General features: G+C 39.5%; 1 protein-coding gene across 1 annotated transcript; it reads left to right on the top strand.

Moving 5' to 3' along the window:
• Positions 1-2,926: 2,926 nt before the first annotated feature.
• Positions 2,927-20,426, top strand: LOC135464869 (serine/threonine-protein kinase Sgk2-like). The gene is made up of 3 exons (XM_064742438.1): positions 2,927-4,976; positions 19,413-19,600; positions 20,322-20,426. Exons 1-3 carry the CDS (start codon positions 3,653-3,655, stop codon positions 20,424-20,426), a joined length of 1,617 nt encoding a protein of 538 aa, XP_064598508.1. The 5' UTR covers positions 2,927-3,652.
• Positions 20,427-21,611: the final 1,185 nt, after the last annotated feature.

The following is a 21,611-nucleotide window of genomic DNA, read 5'->3' as shown; positions in this document are numbered from 1 at the left end:
TGCTGCTCAGGTTTTACTCACTATTCTGTAGCCGTATTTCGCCGGTTACTTTTGACCGATTTGCTAATCATCAGACTGTCGAAGGGTACTTAGTTCACACAGTTCACACAGATCTGATCTTGCAAGGCAGAACGTGCAACATTAATGGGAGTCATACACATATCACCAGTCTGCGGATGGTCGTGGGTTTCCTCCGAGCTCTTGTCCGGTTTCCTCCCACCATAATGCTGGCCGCCGTCCGTACAAGTGAAATAATCTTGAACACGGCGTAAAACACCAATCAAATAAATAAATAATAAATATTTAAATAATGTTAAATCTATCAATTTGGCCGCTGTAGAAATAGGGAAAATCGATCATAACGTAAGGTTAACACTGTCTAAATTGTTAGAAATTTAACAGTCTACAAAATGATGAGAAGATGTGTGAATGTAACATTATCTTCGGTCAAATAACACCAGTAGGTAATGTATACGGCACTATTATAGTGTCAAAAATCGTGTAATCTTCATCTGCGTTACAATTTGCAAACGATCTAGCACTATGGCTTAGACACATTAGGAGAAAATGTTAGTGATGTTATTTTGTTTTTTGTATTAGACATCGCTGTCCTAGTTACAATACAAGACGTATAATAGCAGGTCGCGTGAATGATCAAGGGCAACTCGTGGGCGCGTGAACTCGTGACTCGCAACTCGTGACTGAACCCAGACGCTTGTATTGCATCCGGGGTGTAATGAAGTGGTAAATGAGTTGTAATATAACACGTTATAGATACTGGAAAAAACAAAGTGCATGAAATGAGCCTCAATATTCCGCAAATATCCCTTTATGATAATTCCATGAAGATAATTGACATTTTCTGATTTTCTGATTTTGTCGACGCGTACAAGTTCACCTTGCACGGTAAATATAATTGTGATTTTGTTAAATGCTGCATTGTCACAGAATTTCAAAAGAAAAGAACTCACGAGATATTATTGTAATGTATTAGGCATGAGTTACGGCAATCTTGAACCCAAATGAACTCTTGATTCATAAATTCCGATAGGATGTCCCTCGCAGGGAAAAGTGAGATTTCGGGAAGACTATAAATTAACTGTTATTCCATAAATTGCGATTGGAAAAGCTGTTGGCGTGAAGAAATAAATTTGGAAGTCCGTATAATGTATGAACACTTGATCAGTTTGTAAATTTCGTTACGGCGAGTTAGGCGTTGAGAAGTTAAATTTCTGAACTAGATAAGTTTCAATAGGACATTTTATGCCTGGACAACACTGTAAGAATTTCTAGTAAACCTTCAGCGATTCTGTTTAAGATTTACACATATTGCGTAAATGTTTACCTTTTGCAGTAAACATTTTTACATTTATAAGATGAATTTAGTTATTTTTACTTGAGATAGTATTTATTTATTTATTTGATTGGTGTTTTACGCCGTACTCAAGAATATTTCACTTATACGACGGCTGCCTGCATTATGGTGGGTGGAAACCGGACAGAGCCTGGGGAAAACCCACGACCATCCGCAGGTTGCTGGAGACCTACTTGAGATAGTAATCTTTTACAACGGGTAGGTAGCAGTCAGTATAAACGTATACTTGTTCAGGTACAGGTATATCCCACTCCTTACCCAATAAGCCGATCGTTTACATTTGACCATGTACGACGCTTGTGGGTTTTTTTTTTTAAATTATGTATATATTAAATCACTATTTTCCTAATGCAAATAGGTCTGTATAAACCTACCGCAGCATGCATGATTGAGGACTACAAATCTACGCTGAATCACCTTGAGTAAATGCTTTAGCGAAGGCTGACTCATAACCGGTAAAAGTTTACCGAGATAAATCCCAAAAATAAAAAAGGTAAGACGTTATATCGATTCTTGAATGTACTTACAGTGTTATCTTTTAAGGTATTCTTTATAGACATAATTCATATATACGTACATGCGATGCTCTAGTTTATGTGTTATAAAAATGTTGTGGTTTACGAGTATTTGACTAAGACTTGGTTCTTTTTTTGGCTAGTTTTTAAGTGTGTTCGGCTACTTTCGTTTTACTTTTGGTGTTCTTGCTCTAAAGAAAACCATTTACTGGCTCCTGTTTTGAACTTGTTTCTCGCCACAACATGACGTTGCCGATGTGGCTTTAAGACATAATCATTCATTCATTATTTTAAGCATGGAGGTACATTTGCCAGAAGGCAGATATGTCAATCCTCTGTTAAAACAAAGCCCTGCTCTGTTGGTATTGTACATTGAACACCTTGAAGAGCCCGAGTTGTTCCTCCTTCCATATATACCTCCGTGTTTTAAGGTACTGGTCATCGGAATGTCTATGTTACATGTTAAAATTGTCACAGTATGCATTCCAAGGCCAGGGTACATTGGCCAGAGACTTAAATATATAGACGGAGTATCAGCCATGGCCTGTTTCATTAGAGGAAAAGGTAGCTGACATTTACACTGTTCTGGCTTTGACATTACCGTACGGATGTTGACATTTTTTGTCCTTTAGTACCTTGAGTGAGTTGAAAGACAGAGTTGTTGACCGAATAAGTTATTCTTTGCGGAAGAAATTTCTAAGGGTCAACAAACACGTCCATATGTACTGAGCAAATGTAAACGATTTACAGTATCGAGAGTAAAACCAGAGCAGAGGCGAAAGTGTGATACCTGGAAAACGGTCGCACGTAACCGGTGAAGTACGGCCTCATGTCAATTGGTACCTCAGTTATGGCTTTCTTCCCACCATAATGCTGGCCGCCGTCATATAAGTGAAATATTCTTGATTACGGCGTAAAACACCAATCAAATAAATAAATAAATAAATAAATCAAAACGCTGTGCTGTCATCACATTTAAGATCCATGTACAATGACATTAATTGTACATTATATGACAGTAAATTATAATCCTTCCATCATCATGTCCATTTTTATAACGGCCCTGTGGTTTATCGCCACCTCTGTTGAATCCGACGTTGATATGAGCCTTCACGGTACCTGACTGTCAAACTACTATACGTTTGATAACGCTGTCTAATTCTTACCCCTTTAGCATCTACATAAAAATTGCAATAAAACCTTATCTAGCGGAGGGTAATTCAAGAGAGACCGGGTTGCAGTGGGTGCTTGTGCCCATTTGCCAACTATCACACTGTCGTCGCTGCGCTGGTTTTACGTCAGCATCAACAACAGCGTCACATATATTTAATAAATAGGGATGGTGTTCATAGAATCTGGGATATCATGGGTGCATAATACGGAGTTAGACTCGTATGTCTATACATCTATGTGAAGCATTAGCCTTTTGTTTCAGAAAATACCTATCTGTCTTATTAGGACGCGTTTGAAGGGACTGAGGGTAACGCTGGTTATAGCATCCCTCAGCCCTTAATACTGGCACCCTTTGTGGGACAGATTTTTTTATTGTCTCAGACGCCAACAATAAGCATTTTGTATTATGACGTTGTCTGCACTGAGTTTATCCATAACGTCACACATGTCTTTTACCTTGCATCGGCGACGTCAAAGAACTCCCACAATGCACTGGCCATTGTTGTATCCTGGGGCAACGTTATTATATCTTGGGTACATGACTTGAGAGCGTCAAGCGTGATTTTACCTAGAGTTTACTTTGATCATCATGGGTCGTCGATTACGCCGATTTAGGCATTGGTGTCAACGAGTGGTGAAGATAACCAGGAGAGTATTTACTGTTTGTGTATGTGGAGAATATGTAGCAGAAACAAAAGTGGCAATTGTGCCAGTGACATCCGTCTTGAACGGAAGCATTGCTAACTCCCGATGCCGGCACAGCGGTGTCCCCTCTGACGTCCAGAAAACGTCAATAGTTGCAGCAATGGAGTCCGGAAGAGGACAACTATGTAGCCATTCTTGGTTACACCGCATGAGGAGGGATAAAGGATTGATAAGTAATCCCCCTCGACTGATAACCGTGGCGGAGTACAGCGGAAGCGAAGGACCTTGCAAACTGGAGCGGGTGCCTGAACGCAGAAATTCGATGGTAACTGGCTCCGATCACAGCACTGAACAACCGACAGAATCAAAGTCAAACGTAAAGCTGTTATTTTCTGCTTCCGAGAAATGGGCAAAGATTCTTCCATCAGATGTTGAGGTTCTGGTTAACCTGAAGCAAGGGCATAGCCGCATAGACTTCGTGACCACACGTGATGGCACGGGTAAGAAATTCGTCCAGAAGAGACTTGCCGTCGGGGATGGTCAGCGAGAAGCTGTCATCTTAAAGGAATGCCAGTGTGACTTTGTTGTGAAGCTGATGGCTTGCTTCGCCAGCCCTGACTTCACTTACTTATACATACCCTGGTACAGGATGAAGGATCTTAGTTATTGGCTGCAGATGGATCCTACAAGAGAAGTATTCAATGAGCGTTCCGCATGCTGCATAATGATGCATTTGCTGGTAGCCATCGAACTGATTCACTCTATTGGCGTTGTGCACATGGACATAAAGCCCGCCAACATTTTCATTGATGACAGAGGATACCCAGTATTGGCAGACTTCGGCGCCGCTGTGCGGACAAGCCAAACTAGCCGTGCTCTCTGCTATACGTCATATTACGCGTCACCGGAAGTACGTCTGGAGCGAAAAGCAGACAAGATGGCAGACTTGTGGTCGTCTGCGTGTGTATTTTATGAGATCGTTTCCAACAGGTTGCCTGATATCGTGATAGAGATTGAAGGAAGAGGTGTCCCCATGTGTCGGCGCGTTATCCTGGACACGAGGGGTCTATCCCCTACTGTCGCAGACTTTGTTTCGTCACAGTTGCGTTTGGAGCGGTCACAGCGGCTGGGTTTCGCGGAGGGTGCTTTCGAAGTGATGAAACATCCTATCTTCGACCCGTCTGATTGGGAATCAGTGAATATGAGATCGTCTGGAGAAAAATCTCCACTGATGGACGTCTTCATGAGCGCTAAGGGACAGGTCTGTGGTCTGTTGAAGAATATGCAGAGAAGAGTTTGCAAAAATGGAGTCACTTAAATGTAATAACAGCATACGTTTGAGCGAGTATAAAAAATAGCTTTAGAAACAAAAACCGGACAGGTAGTTCTGGTCGGAATCCAGATCTGGTCAGGATATTTATCACTCATGGCAAAAAGCCTAAGGGAAATAATCTTCACATTATGTTAATTTATTTGGATTTTTTGTAAAAATGTGATTTATGTAAGGGTTGTATGCCCAGAGCAAATAGTGTGTATTTTATTGTTCAAAATTATTCTAGTAACACGTAAGCACAGTTGAAAATGCTGTGTGATTAATACGTCAGTCATGATCAACAATTTAAGATGGAATAAACCACAACAGTTAAAATTTGGTGTTTGTTCTACTTATTTTAGTTTTAAGAAAAGGGTTTAGGGGTACATGAAATCCCATGATGTGATTGCTAAAGTAGGCTGAAACAATATTTTTCCTTTTGTCGCCTATCGGAAGCCGCTAGTGACACATGGGGATTCACATTGTTCTTCATTACGTTATTTCTCTTCACACCTTTTCGCAATGGGGGATATGGGGATGGGGGTGGGGGTAGGCGGGGGGTGGGTGGGTGATGGATAAATTAGCAATAGCAATAAACCAAACGTTCCTGTGTAGATCCTGTACATATGTACATACCTGGTAGCATTTGTTAGGGCCTGTGGGTTGTGTGACGATTTCCATCTATAACACGGTCGTCGCCGCTCTGGTCTTACTCTCTAAGTCGTAGCCGTATTTCCCCGGTTACGTGTGACCATTTGTCAGTTATCACACTTTCGTCGCTGCTTTTTATTCTGTAGCCGTATTTCACCGGTTACCTGTGACCGTTTGTCAGCTATCACACTATCGTCGCTGCTCTATTTTCACTCTCCGTGCTATAGTTGTATTTCACCGGTCACGTGTGACCATTTGTCAGGTATCACACTGTCGCCGCTGCTTTCTATGCTGTAGCCGTCTTTCCCGCTTACGTATGATCATTTGTCAGCTACCACATGATCGTCGCCACTCTGGTTTTACTCTCTACTTTAATTATATTGCAGGCAGCGAAATTTGGCGCGAACGAAACCGTCGGTCGCGCAACGGTTACGTGCGGTTCAATTTGGCTAACCGGAAAATCGGTTAGGCCAACTGTCCAACGAGAACGTCCTTAGAGTCAGTGCGCATTAGGTAACTACAGATAAACTGGACTGAACAGCTTTCATAATCACAACGCGGTTAGTATGGCAACGCGTCTAAAAATAGAAACATCGATTTCAGCCACAGCCAGCTGCCTGTGCTAGTCACATGGAAATGTAATCATTCATATATGCCTTACAGGCTTTGAGATAATACTCAAATTATTTATTTTGACTTATCTTTTCACGATCACGCAAGTAAATAAAACAAGGTTACCTTTTCATGTACATGTAGTTTAACTGCTATTCGAGCCCAAATTAGTCGAGTCTACCGTACAGATTGATGGAACCCTTACGGGACCTCACCGGCTGCGTTCTGATTTAGAGCACAGGCCTGTGACGCATAGGCCTGTGATGTCAAGGTCTCTCCCGGCCCTGTAGCGAGTATATATATATATATATATATATATATATATATATATATATATATATATATATATATATATATATATATATATATCACTGTGGTAAGACTCACACCACGTGCGTTGGAAACTGCGTTAATTATCAGTAATCAGGGATACCAAACTCGCTCCCCAATACCGTAATGACACTTACTGGAAGTACTTAATGTTGGACTGGGCATATTGCAAACATATAAGCCTGTATAACGGAATTTCACGTAAAAATGTGCCACAGGAGTCAAGTACCAACCAGGCAACACACAACGTTGAAACACCGTGTGAGTGTAAAATTTCTCTTTCTTTTGTTCACCAACCTTACGGTATGAGCTGCTAGATATAGAAAAGAAAAACAAACATAACATTGAGCTGAATACTTTTATTAATGATCCAGAATGATGCCTGAAACATAAACCACGTAAACAATTAGCGTAACCGATCGGGTTGATAAACATACGTGGCGTAACCGAATGATCGGTTAGGCGAGGCGGAAAAGACGTAACCGATTTCTGGGTTTCGCCGGCAGGCCAAATTTCGCTGCCTGTATTGTGTGACCATTTCAATCAACGTCACAAGTTATTACTTCAAGAACGTCTTCCCCCTTCATCTCCCCACGCTTGTAAAATCTACATTGACAGATTGAGTACAGTTCTCACGTAAGTACTGCAAACTGGCCTAGAATGTCTGGCACTCCACTTAACGGAACGGTTGGTTATAGACCACTTGTATACACTGGTACGACATACACGTCTTACATTTTGAAATTAGATTTATTTCATCGTATGATACATTTCCTGCGTCTTTCCGTCATCATTGGAAAATGATAACTTCTCTTATCGTGAATCCATCGCAATTTCTTACTTTATATATTGTATACTTCCTTATTTTTAAGTGGTTTTTCTAGCAAGTTTTCTTGAAATTTGTGTTACAATTATTGACCCGGAGCAGCCATTTTGACTGACGGCTGGCTCTGGGATCGGTTTTCAGCCATGTGTATAAACCAATATGTCCGTTGAAGAAATTCTTGTTTCTAACAGCTAAACTTTGCCCGAACATTATATTATAAACAACATTAAGTCAGCCGCAAAATCCGAATGAGTTCCTAAAGCACATGTAGTTTTCCACAGATATCTAACTATATACATCACCAATGGGGTCACTGTGAGTTCTTTTCTGGGCATAGAACTTTACCCTAGGGCTACCTGTTCTTGACCTCTCCGATGTCTGCCCTGTCTGTCTGAAACGTTGCATCAAGTTTGACACAGTTACACGCGAGCAGCCGAAGGTCCTTGCAATGTGGGCATGGGTGGCTCCTATGGATACCATACCCAGGGCCCTCTCGCGTTGTTCTGGAGTCAATAGAAGCATTACTTTGGTGGTTTTTAGTCAGTGTGCAAGTCCAGTACACTGTGTGTAACGTTTTTATACACTTGTTACATGTGCAGTTGCGACCATCCATGGGTCACGTGATTTTTCAACTTTTTCGTTGTCTCAAAACAAATTCGTGTGGGCGTATATGACGCTTGTCGCACATGGGAATATGCTTCGTTTCCTTCAATAATTTGGTATTAATTTGCTGAAAAAGGCTGGTTAAATTTAAGTTTCTTTTGGCCGTCCGTTTATTTGTGTAGTACATTTTAACATTTAAACACCGGTATGTAGGCCTATATGATTTACCAGCAAACGTCTTAAAAAAAAAAGATTTGCATTCGACTACTTTACAGACTGAAGAATATTCATCAAAAAGGAATCCAGAAATTTGAAATTTGGCACTCACCAAACAAAAGTTTAATCCAAAGAGATACATGTACCTCCAGCCCTTGGCACAAATTGTTGGGCTTATCAGTATTTCAGCAAAGAAAAAAAAAAGGAAAAAACAAAAATCATCATTGCCCTTTATGCCAAGAACTAATTTATTATGTACAAGGCATACAGCAAATCGTACATCGTGACAAGATGCATGTGATACTTCTGTAGATGTACATTGTACATGCATGTGAAGCCCCAACAACACGAGTAGCACTGGGCAGCCGCCATCCATGAGGAGAACGTCCACGAGGAGAACGGACATCCATGAGCAGAACGGAACAAGTAACTTGTTCGTTTACGAATAATTGGGCAAGGTACGAGACTATAGGCCTGTATATTTATATAGGCCTATAGCCGAGCAGATAAATTCTCAACACTTTAAACCTCTTATTATCCGAAAACACAGACATTACTGTAACCCTGAAGACCTTCTCTAATGTGTCATTGTTAATTAGTAACCTAATAGTCCTCCATCACTAACTTGAAGAAAAAATATTAAAGATCCACGAGGAGGACCTTGCCTAGTTCACCTCCCCATAGGTATAAAGTATAACATCCACGAGGAGGACGCTGGCTAATTTACCTTCCTACTGGCATAAGATACAACATCGACGAGAAGGACAGTGGCTAATTTACCTTCCTCCAGGTAAAAGGTACAACATCCACGAGGAGGACGGTGGCTAATTTACCCTCATATAGGTATAAAGTACAACATCCACGAGGAGGACGGTGGCTAATTTACCTTCCTATAGCCATAAAGTACAACATCCACGAGGAGAACGGTGCCTAATTTACCTTCCTACTGGTATAAAATTCAACATCCAAGAGGAGGACGGTGGCCAATTTACCTCCATGTAGGTATAAGGTACAACATCCACGAGAAGGACGGTGGCTATCTTACCTCCATGTAAGCATGAGGTACAACATCCACGAGGAGGACGGTGGCTAATTTACCTTCATATAGCCATAAAGTACAACATCCACGAGGAGGACGGTGGCTAATTTACCTTCATGTAGGTATAAAGTACAACATCCATGAGGAGGACGGTGGCTAATTTACCTTCCTACATGTATAAAATTCAACATCCACGAGGAGGACGGTGACCAGTTTACCTTCCTATAAGTATAGAGTACAACATCCACGAGGAGGACGGTGACTAGTTTACCTTTCTATAGGTATAAAGTTCAACATCCACGAGGAGGTCGGTGACTAGTTTACCTTCCTACTGGTATAAAGTACAACATCCACGAGGAGGACGATGGCTAGTTTACCTTTCTGGAGGTGTCAGGTACAACATCCACGAGGAGGACGGTGCCTAATTTACCTTCCTACTGGTATAAAGTACAACATCCATAAGGAGGACGGTGGCTAATTTACCTTCCTACATGTATAAAATTCAAGAAAACAAAAGGACAGTGGCTGATTTACCTTCCTATATACAACATCCACGAGGAGGACGGTGACTAGTTTACCTTTCTATAGGTATAAAGTTCAACATCCACGAGGAGGACGGTGACTAGTTTACCTTCCTACTGGTATAAAGTACAACATCCACGAGGAGGACGGTGGCTAGTTTACCTTTCTGGAGGTGTCAGGTACAACATCCACGAGGAGGACGGTGCCTAATTTACCTTCCTACTGGTATAAAGTACAACATCCATAAGGAGGACGGTGGCTAATTTACCTCCATGTAGGTATAAGGTACAACATCCACGAGGAGGACGGTGGCTAACTTACCTTCATATAGGTATAAAGTACAACATCCACGAGGAGGACGGTGACTAGTTTACCTTTCTATAGGTATAAAGTACAACATCCACGAGGAGGACGGTGGCTAATTTACCTTCCTACATGTATAAAATTCAACAAAACAAAAGGACGGTGGCTGATTTACCTTCCTATATACAACATCCACGAGGAGGACGGTGACTAGTTTACCTTCCTACTGGTATAAAGTACAACATCCACGAGGAGGACGATGGCTAGTTTATATTTCTATAGGTATAAAGTACAACATCCACGAGGAGGACGGTGACTAGTTTACCTTCCTACTGGTATAAAGTACAACATCCACGAGGAGGACGATGGCTAGTTTATATTTCTATAGGTATAAAGAACAACATCCACGAGGAGGACGGTGACTAGGTTACCTTCCTATAGGTATAAAGTTCAACATCCACGAGGAGGGCGGTGGCTAGTTTACCTTCCTATAGGTATAAAGTACAACATCCACGAGGAGGACGGTGACTAGTTTACCTTTCTGTAGGTATAAAGTTCAACATCCACGAGGAGGACGGTGGCTAGTTTACCTTCCTACTGGTATAAAGTACAACATCCACGAGGAGGACGGTGACTAGTTTACCTTTCTGTAGGTATAAAGTTCAACATCCACAAGGAGGACGGTGGCTAGTTTACCTTCCTACTGGTATAAAGTACAACATCCACGAGGAGGACGGTGGCTAATTTACCTTCCTACATGTATAAAATTCAACATCCACGAGGAGGACGGGGACTAGTTTACCTTTCTATAGGTATAAAGTTCAACATCCACGAGGAGGACGGTGGCTAGTTTACCTTTCTGGAGGTGTCAGGTACAACATCCACGAGGAGGACGGTGCCTAATTTACCTTCCTACTGGTATAAAGTACAACATCCACGAGGAGGACGGTGGCTAATTTACCTCCATGTAGGGATAAGGTACAACATCCACGATGAGGACGGTGGCTAACTTACCTCCATGTAAGCATGAGGTACAACATCCATGAGGAGAACGGTGGCTAATTTACATTCCTACTGGTATAAAGTACAACATCCATGAGGAAGACGGTGGTTAAGTTGCTTTCCCATACGTATAAGGTACCACATCCACGAGGAGGACGGTGGAAAATGTATCTTCCTATAGTTATAAAGTACAACATCCACGAGAAGGAGAGTGGCTAATTAACCTTTCTACATGTATAAAATTCAACATCCACGAGGAGGACGGTGACCAGTTTACCTTCCTATAGCTATAGAGTACAACATCCATGAGAAGGACGGTGGCTGATTTACCTTCCTATAGGTATAAAGTTCAACCTTTATAGGTATAAAGTTTTCCATCCATCAGGTATGCAGTACAACATTGATGATTACCAAATTAACTTCTAATAAAGATTTAACTGATTGATTGACACACTCTTATGAGGACAATAGATAAGTTATATGTCGTTTTGGTACAGCTAAAATCTATATGCGGAGGACTGTTGCCTTGTTTATTTCTGAGAAATATATATAACATATAATGTATAAGTATGTATGTAAGGTGATGGATACCAGGGTTTGTTACATGTTTAGGAAACTTTTTTAAAACTAAGTATTAACCCGATTTGAATGGAAGCCCTATAAGTTATATAATAGCTCTTCGCCAGCCTGATCACACTTGTGTGGTAATTAATTATAGGTTGTTTATTGTTACTTAGAAATGTTATATGTTTTATGTACATGATTATTATTATTGCTTTATTCTGTGTACAGTAAACTTCTGACGCTTAATGTTGTAATCCCTTTTGATCTCTGCCTGTGCATAGCTGTTCACAGCGCTCTTGTTGTCAGTTAACGTTCAATGGCCATTTAATTAGTATGTAAAAACTTGCAGAGATAAAGCCTGGCGAATTGTTACGCTCAGTTCCTTGATAAGGACAAACAAGGTCTTTGCTGCTGTTGTATAGCCTTATTTATAACCCCAAAAACACACATATGTAGCTTGAGACCATAATTTGTAAAGTGCGAAAAACATTGAATATTTAAGAAAGCTTATTTTGCCAAAGATATCAAGTAAGTTTTTCAGAGTTTGCTTCTTAACACACCCCACACATTATTTCCTCTTATGGCAGAGAAAGGTTCAAGCGTCTAAATTCTGTGTCTGACCTCTGACTTTCATGCATGACCCAGTTTATTTTGTTATACCGCAGAAGCTTACATCCACATATATCAGATTTCACTGGTGGACAAGTGATCGCCCGCTTTATTGCTCCGGAATTCTCTAAGTGAAAACATTTAACTTGAAACTACGTTAGGCGTCTCCATCGTATAGGGTTTTCATATGTGGCGCTACCATAAAGTTACTTGCTTTATTTATGTATTTATTTATTTGATTATTGTTTAACGCCATATTCTCTTTAGGACACATGATCTGTTTATTCACAACCTAATGTATATAACATCCTAGCCCAGCAAACCACGGTGGAATTTTTAGAAAGACAATATAGTCCTCAGACTTAAAAAGGAATTCAGACTTATCTCCTTGTCAAGGAAATCTGTCAGCTATAACTTTCTCATACCCAGAATTGTTTTCTTTGACCTAAGCAAGATGCATTTATTACTACTATTATTAAGTTTTAAAAAATAAAATGATCAGAATCATAAAAATCCACACATCACAAAATATTTCTTAACAAATATGTGTACAGGCAAAAGAATGCAACAATACAGGTGTATGTAAATATACCGTCAATGTAATTATTTAACTCAATTCGCATTAAAATTTGCCTTTCCCTGCCCGACAACCAAGCAGCGGAAGATCCATGTATAATACAATATGAATTTGGGGTCGGGCTTTTTGAAGAGCGCTTTGATTTTATTCATACAATGAATGAAATCCTCATGAAATGGCTGAAAAGGAAGTATGTCAAGCAAATACCATTTCATTTGTACTACCTAGCACATTGGGCCGACTATAGTGCTTGAAAGTCATATCTGCAGTGTCGTGATAACTTTTGTTATGGTTGAAGAATTTAAAATGTACTTCGGACCAATATCTTTATCTTAGAAATTAAGTAGGACTATTTTATTTTGTTCATATGGACATGTTGTCTCACATGAATGATCTTGATGTCTCCTTATCCCAGTTTACTTGGAATTCGACGGTGGAGAGTTATTTCCAGAAAAATTAACGAGTTCTATCATGTACGAGTTTGTTTATGTTTTTCGGACGCCAGAGAAATACAATATTTGGAATAACTCGATGTTGATAGAGGTATAAATGATTTTCTAATTCGATTATAGGATAAAACATTTCCAGTTAAAGTTAAAAGCGTGGAGTTTCTAAGAACATTCAGTGTATAGGCCTGCTCTTTCTACGCTTTTATACCTCCGTGCATCACTTGCCACAATGTCTAAACAAAACAAATTTATGGGTAACTTTCGTGTGTCTGGACCGTGGAAAGCTGAGGTGGCGGTGTGTTTGTAAACACAGTTTCCCATCGCATGTCTGCTGAAGTAATACTATCTCAGGGTGACTTGTTAGCTTTGCAGTTTGGCTAATGTAGTACATAGCTTTTATAAAAGCTTTCCACTTTTCCGACGAGTTTATTTCTGGACGCTGCAATGTAACAATGACAGCACACCAACCTGTCGTGATTCAATCTGTGGATGAATTGTTAAGTTGTGTAAAAAGTTGCAAGGATTGTTGTAAAGGAGACTATATTTCATTCCATTGTCCGTTATGTCCACCGTCAAAGTTCAAGCCAACAAGGAAGAAGAAAGTAGAGAACCATTTGAGAGCTGTACAGTGGAAAGCACGCGTTGAGGGACAAAACGATACGTAAAATTAAGCATCAATACGTTTTCATCTAAAATACTGTGTACATATATAGTTATCGTCTACGGCTTTATATGATAGGCGAGCTTTTTGATTAACTTTTCATGTTAAAAAAAAATAGATACATTCCCTGTCAATGAGATGATATGTTCTTAAATTATTTTTCTACATCTTTTTTCGAAATGTATACTCCTAGTGGTCATCCAGACGTATATGCAGATTTATCGGCTCTGTAGGTGACGCCAATTTAAAATATTCTTCCAGTGATGAGGCAGAGTAAAATAGGTATCAAAGCAAATCTAAACTTACAGATCTTCTTTTCGTGATTGGCCCCGGCGATGGATGTAAAACAAAAAGATGCCATCAACTTCCGGTCGGACAAATGCAAGTGTCTAATTTGCAAGGGAAAAAATCATCATCAGATCATCTATACCTGCAATTGAACTTCTACTCAATGGCTTCATGTAAATAGTAGTTGTGTTGTGTTTGTGTACATATTCTTTCTATTAGACCAACAGATTAGTCATTTGGCGTGTATGTTTTAATACCACACAATGTAAAGAACGCTCCCGCTGCGCTAGCCGTAACTTGAAAGCCAACAGATGTTTTTCTTAAATAATGCATGAACGGTGGCAAAAATTTTAATGCCAATCACTGGAAAACTATTCATCTGAAATAATTTGATACGAGAGAAGAGCACAATTTGTCCTGCTGACCAACTTTCAACATTGCACCATTACTGCTTTTCGCATCGTGTCTCAAAAATCAGAATAAAGTGTGCCTAAAAGCGAAAACTTCTTTAGAACCAAAACAGAGCCACATTCGTGGTTAGCTCTTTATACCTAATGCATGAACAGTAGGTAAATTGTGGTCAAACTTTTTAAGCTAGAACAAAGCTAGAACAAAAGCAAAGCCAGATTCATAATCTATTTGTCAAATTACACTGTATATATTCACACAAAAAATCGGATCAGCTCTGCACGGGTTTAAACTTCTTTCCAAAGGCTTCACTGTGCGAGCAATCTAATTAGGCTTTAAGTCTGCGCTATATATTACAGTCCATGCACATAAGTCCATAAAACTGACCGCCATCACATGGGCTGTAAATTGAGCTGTTTTTGAGGCGTAAAAGACCATTGAAATAAATAACTAAATTATCACAATGTTCAAAAGACGTGTTTATTTTTGTAGGTAAAAGTGTCGTTCTTTGCCATCTAACTGAACACAGTTCTTCACGGCATTTCCAGTGCAAGTCATGTTCAAGGATAATTATTCGCAAAGAGAACTTTGAACCACGTTCAAACATGTGTTAATAGTCTTAACACGCCTGTTGCATCCAAATTAATCCCCTCTACCCGTACAGCGAAAAATTCTTAATCGTCACGTGCAAAACACAGATCAGAAAACCATCAGAATAACGCAGTAGAGGCACAGGAAAGTGACGCGGTGACAAGTGACAAAGACCATTGCTATGCCACCCAGAGTATTAATCTGAAGACGACTTGTTCTAGATCATTGGATTCCCAGATTTCAACAAAGACGTCATCCCTTCGAGCAAGTTGTACACTATGTGGTAAAATTATAACAGTGAAATGGATGGAATCGCACTTGAAATCTCGCCAGTCTCTACCACATGATGTTAATGTCTACAATCATCACCATACTGTTGTAATCGATCCAGCCAAAGGAGTGTATTGTTCGTCCAAATCAAGAAGTGGTCCTCAAATCCCGATACATCTGCAGAAAAATACGCTCACAAATGCTCCGATCAGCATTTGTGAAAACAACTCATGTATTGAGTTGAAATCGGCGGCAAGAAGAGGTGGGAACAGTTCCTTTGAGTGTGATCACGTTCGTTCTGTTCCTTATGCCATTCCTGGAAGAGAAACGATTCTTAGACAAGACACGCTTGAATGCATGCGGAGTGAAAATTTCATCACCGAAAGTAGATACAATGAACTAAAGCAGTGCCAAGAAACAGCTGAAAGCTCAGGACGCCCATTTGTAGTACTCATTCCACCTCATCAGTCGACCTAGTATCCTAGACGTATTCATCTGTCTGTGTACACGGGGAAAAAAGGTTCTGGTGCAAATTACAACGGACTATAGTAACGTACAATAAACAAAGAAACACCACAATATGCAGGTGCACAAAAAGCATTCGCACATGCCTCCATAAACTCATCTGCAAATGGTATTTAAAACAAGAGCTACCAGAGTTGATATCGTCAGATGACGTGGAGTCATTATCTTATCAAGAAATTGACCAACAAGAATCTGACAATGAACGGGTAAACGGGAGCCAGAGGCCAGTTCCACTGAGAAATAACAGCCAACATTTCCGATCATTACCAAGGAGTATTCCAAAGGACATCCCTCTGGAGGTCCGGCAAATTATCAAAATCACAAAAGAGACGGTATCCTCGAAATTACTCCAAGAGAAACATCATGTGTTCTATGCCAAGGACCACTCGATGTTCGTCTTGTTTCCAGCAAGTCGAAAATAATACATTTACAACTAGTGGTAAAAGGTAAGGTCTCCAACTATCAAGAACTTTAGGTCACTGTGCTCAGAACAACTGAAGGAATGAATGGTTATGGGCATGATATATCGACAATATTCTTGTCATACGGTATCCTGGCACAAGCTAGGTCCAAATTCAGGACACTAAGGAGAACTGAACAATGAAAAAAACAGCTTGGCTTAATATTAAACATGACATTGTAATATATTCACTGTTAAATAATTATATTAAGCCTTTATGTCTGATCCTATGTATCATACGCTCACGGCATCGCGAGCAAAGCTGTCCGATAATTGAAAAGATTATGTGGATATTTCGTCAAATATACACCAACGGTGGAAATGTTCTCATAAAAAAACACAAAAGCTTTTGGAGAGAGTGATATACGTAAATATGATGTAGTGTATTAATGATTCAGCATGGAATGGTTTAGCATGGCAGTTCTCATAGTTCCTTGATTTTCTATTTGGTTACATTTATCTGAAATTAGACCATGTCTGGATATCTTAATGGTTCGCCGTTATATAATTAATAATAGTTAATATAATTAAGTATAAAATTTTAGAATTATCAAACGCCATCTCTTTCAGATATAACCGTATACAACAAGGTATGCAAACCATGCCAATTGTTGTATCAACATAAAGAATGGAACGAAGGCATTCATAACTTCAATGATGTCATTTTCCTTGGGCTTGATGTATGTCTTTTCATCAGAGCTGGACTACAGGTACTCTGAAGTGTTTTATGTTTATTAATGATAAAATGTCAGATTTATTCTATTTTATTTATTTACTCTATTGAGCATGCAGCATGTAGATTTTAACAGAAAATTTAACATCAACAAATCTTCCAGTTTAATGTTATCTCAAGTCATTATATACTTACTAAAACTTCAGTTATCAATATTGAAGATAAAATTTTGACGTTTTAATTGTTTTCAGAACCACGTTGCAACAGGGCGGTCTGTTGCCATGCTTCAAGAAATGATCGGAGAGAATGTTGATACCTACACTTTACATCAAGCATACCTACATTTCGAGGCATGTACTGACCACGATTACAGGTTTCCATTGTGTCCTTTGTGGGTATCACCCTTCCATACTTATCTTCGACACCTGTCGCAAAGTAGCGTTCCGCCATTCAGGTAGGTGGGCATGCAGCGTATATGACAAGACATGTAATTGGATGATATACATTTCTGAATATTCTGAATCAGAAGATTAGATTTAATGTTACACAATGACATGTATAAACGTGGTAAAAAGCACTCTAGATATCCAGCAATATTAACATTAACACCCCAACAGCAAAACCATAAATACATATTCGATTACCTGCCCATACATGTCAACTTTCATGCCAAAAGCATAAAATTGAAAGTGGTTTCCTAAGCCATCGGACTAGGTCATATTTGGATTGTTGATAAATTCTAAAACTCTGATGGTGTTAAATAATTATTTATCCTGGAAGTATAAAGTCAAAATTTCCGACATATCTTACTGTTACTTATTATGGCAAGCCGTTCCGGCCTTAGAGCATTTATTTAAGACATTTTGAATTCAGTCAAGATGTCTTGAATTCATTTCAGATATCTTGAGTTCATTTGGACATATCTGGAAATCATTTTCAGACATCTGAAATTCATTTTAAGATATCTAAAATAAATTTCGTGCTGCATATATCACAAAAAGCATTTCAGATATAACAAAATGAATTCAAGATCTATTAAATAGATGTCAATTTGATATATCTGGAAGTCTCTTTGTGATAGGTGCCCTACATTTGTCTGGTTATTTATGTGAACAAAATGTATGCTCCTTAATTATATCACCACGATCAGCCATGATGGCTTGCAGTGCGCATGAGCAGATCTGTACTAATTCTGTTTCCGCTCAGGGAGGAGTTATTGCATTTTGTACATTTTGGCGCAGTTTCTGTGGCTCTTTTACGGTTATGTGCATCCTTGTTTTTTATTCGAGATATGTTCAAAAGAATTTTTGATGTCTGGAAAGGATTTTCAGATATGTGAAATACATGATCTATATATTAACACAAGGCTGCTATTTAAGAAATCTAGAAATGAATTGCAGATATCTGAAAATTAATTCAAGATATCTTGAAATAAATTCAAGATATCTGAATTAGGCCGAAATGGCTTGCCATAGGTAAGGGCAGATACTTTACACGTCATGAAGGTGGAGGTAGATGTATATATGTACCAACACGCAAATGAAGTACAAGTTATTCAGTGATATACATCTGTTATGGTTTTGTGGTCACATGAAAATGCTACACACTCAACTATAAGTCAATAACGACGTCACTTTGTTATCTTTCCGTGTCTGATTTGTCCATTCCGTCTGGTGAAGTTTCTGACACGGTTGATGCTAAGGCTTTCTGGTCTGCAGTTGAGAACAGCGTAAGAAACCCTGGCACTCGACCGGGTAAGATATCAATATGCTAAAGGTAGTCAAATTTTAGACTACAAAATTTACTGCACAACTAGTGAAGCTCTACGTCTAAATTTAAAGACCTTTCACGATACAATCTTCCAGTCCGAAAATGTAAGACAGTGTGTATTTTCAACTGAAAGCAATGATTGATCTCGACCCTGTCCCACAAAGCAATCGTAGGCGAAGGTTATTGTAACTAACATGGCTGCCCATCTCTTTTACATGGGTTGTCATGGTAGTTATAATCAGCTTAGAATAAGGCTGCTTTGTGGAACAGGGCCCAAAGCAAACGTAGGCTAAGCTGATTGTAACTACCATAGCTACCTATCTCGTTAACATGAGTTGTCATGGTAGTTACAATCAACCTAGTTTACGACTGCTTTGTGGAACAGGGGCCAGGTGATTAGCAAATGAGGTTAACTACTAACAGGTTGTTCTCCCTTGCTTCAGAACAAAATACCATAACTCCGTCCTACGAGTTTTGGAGTCCTTGGATTGGCGAAAACTCTCGCAGTGGTGACTTGATTTACAACACGGAAATAAAGAAATGTTCTCAAAGTATAAACAAGGATAATGCAGACCCCGTGTCCGAACCGATGCCAGAAGAAACCATCATGAACATGTTAAAGGATGAAAAGGTATTTCCAGTGTAGGATGTAATAACAATTTACTGTATGCACTCACGTGAAAAGAGAACGTTTAAGAGTTAAGGGTATTTGCACTTACTTCAAAGTGCATGTACTTATCTGGGGATATTTTATCCTATATTCTCTCAACGTTTATCTGTATGATGCAAATGCCTTTTTTCTCTGACATTAATTTTCGGTCATTTGCTTCGAAAACAAATTCGCTGCATTTAAATTTCGCGGATATATAGGGTGGAATAGTATTATGAAGATTTAGTTATTTATTTGATTGGTGTTTCACGCCGTACTCAAGAATATTTCACTTATGCTGACGGCGGCCAGCATTATGGGCAGATCCCGGGGGAAACCCACGACCATATTTATAAAGACTGTAAAGAAATAATGATGAACACAAAAGCTTCAACACAGCTCAAACCAAAAAATTCTCATATCTTTTGACAGGGTGTCGACAATCCGAAAAATGTGTCGTGAAGTGGGTGTTAAAGCAGAAGGGTACTCTGTTGATATGATCACCTGGAGTGAACCGCATAAACTCAATTAGATATGGCCAAATATAAACATGGCAGGTTTCCTCACATGAGCATTTTTAGGTGATACAACATCAGTTAAACTGTCATTGTATTTATTAAATCGTTCTCTTTGGCTGTGACGCTTAAAATCACTCAGCCATCAAGAAGTTTATTATCCTTAAATACGTTCTTTATTCTTCTAGGAGGATGGGCGGTTGGTTGTTGCCATCACGGTGTTGTTCATGCCATTAAAAGCTTGCTGCGGTCTGAAAGTTCAAGGGATTATCTCGACATTGAAAGATCTATGAAACATCGACCTAATATCACCGTCTGCGACATAGCGTATCTACTGGCAAGACAGGCCAACAAAATAATTCCACATTTTTATTCCCCAAACGAAGGAAGACTGGCACCTGATACAGATTTAAACATTGCAAGAGCCGAAAAAAGAGAGCTGGATTGCGGGGCCGAATTTCTGACAAATCCCATTTTTCCCCCGACTGTGTCGAATCGAACAAAAACCCCGTCACAGGATCTGACGTACACTATGCGCTCATAGACTGGTTCCACCAAGAAAACTGTAAGAGCAGGCAAGAGATACTCTGACGGTCTTCCCTGCTGCCTGAGCTTAGTGGAATCATTGACACCCAAGCGGTGGAGCAACTCTTCAGCTCTCTGAAACGGGACATCTATTATTTAAATAACATGTCCCCGGTCAAACATATTTTTCTTTTTCGACTCATAATACAGCTCAGAAACGTCAGATGAAACCGAGAACTCCTTCGTAAACAAACGACAAGATTTGGACAGGGATTGTTCTACAATCAATTTGGACAGGTCTGTCAGAAATATCTAACCGAAGCTGTGCAACCCACACTCACGGATGACACCATCCAGACGCCTGTTTGATCTGAAATTGTTGTCGACTGGGAGTATGAACATGGCGAGACGAATGAAGAGATCGCCAATACTTCTGAAAGTGGACGTGGGGAACCATCAGCCTGTGGATTAACGGATACTAAAGTCCAAGAGAACATACTTTTGGGCTCCACTCTATAAGAGTTAAAGCACTTGTACACAAGCTAGTCCAGCTATTAGGAGCCGAGCGAATTCAGAAGATTTTAAATGTGGATGGGTTTGTATTTACCTTGTATTTTATCTATTTGTTTTTATTTTTTGGTATGATTAGATATGGCTATTTTGGCTCCAGTTATGCATGGAGTAGTATCGGAATGGCTTTCCAGCTTTCAAGTTATCTATATACAGACTGTTCAAATGTGTATAAACATTTGACAAGACTAAAGCCATAAAAAGGAGGAAAGTAACTAAGAATATTGCAGTCATCAAATAGTCATTTACATGTAGATGTGTGTTTAATTATTTATCATTATAATTTCATAATTTTGTTCCGCGCATGACTTGCTAAAAAGTGTGCAGGCATATATGTTTAATTAGTAGCAATCTATATACATTTCCAGATTTCAGTCTTTTAC

This window comes from Liolophura sinensis, chromosome 4 (genome assembly GCF_032854445.1).
Source record: "Liolophura sinensis isolate JHLJ2023 chromosome 4, CUHK_Ljap_v2, whole genome shotgun sequence".
Classification (NCBI taxonomy): domain Eukaryota; kingdom Metazoa; phylum Mollusca; class Polyplacophora; order Chitonida; family Chitonidae; genus Liolophura; species Liolophura sinensis.
Note: the sequence above shows the minus strand (reverse complement) of the source record. Positions and strands in the feature narration are given on the sequence as shown.

Excerpts from the sequence above, each read along its gene's own strand:
- LOC135464869 (XM_064742438.1), top strand. The coding sequence starts at position 3,653 with ATGGGTCGTCGATTACGCCGATTTAGGCATTGGTGTCAACGAGTGGTG. Across the intron at positions 4,977-19,412 it reads CGCTAAGGGACAGGTCTGTG|AACAAAATACCATAACTCCG; the intron begins GTCTGTTGAAGA and ends CCCTTGCTTCAG. Across the intron at positions 19,601-20,321 it reads ACATGTTAAAGGATGAAAAG|GAGGATGGGCGGTTGGTTGT; the intron begins GTATTTCCAGTG and ends TTATTCTTCTAG.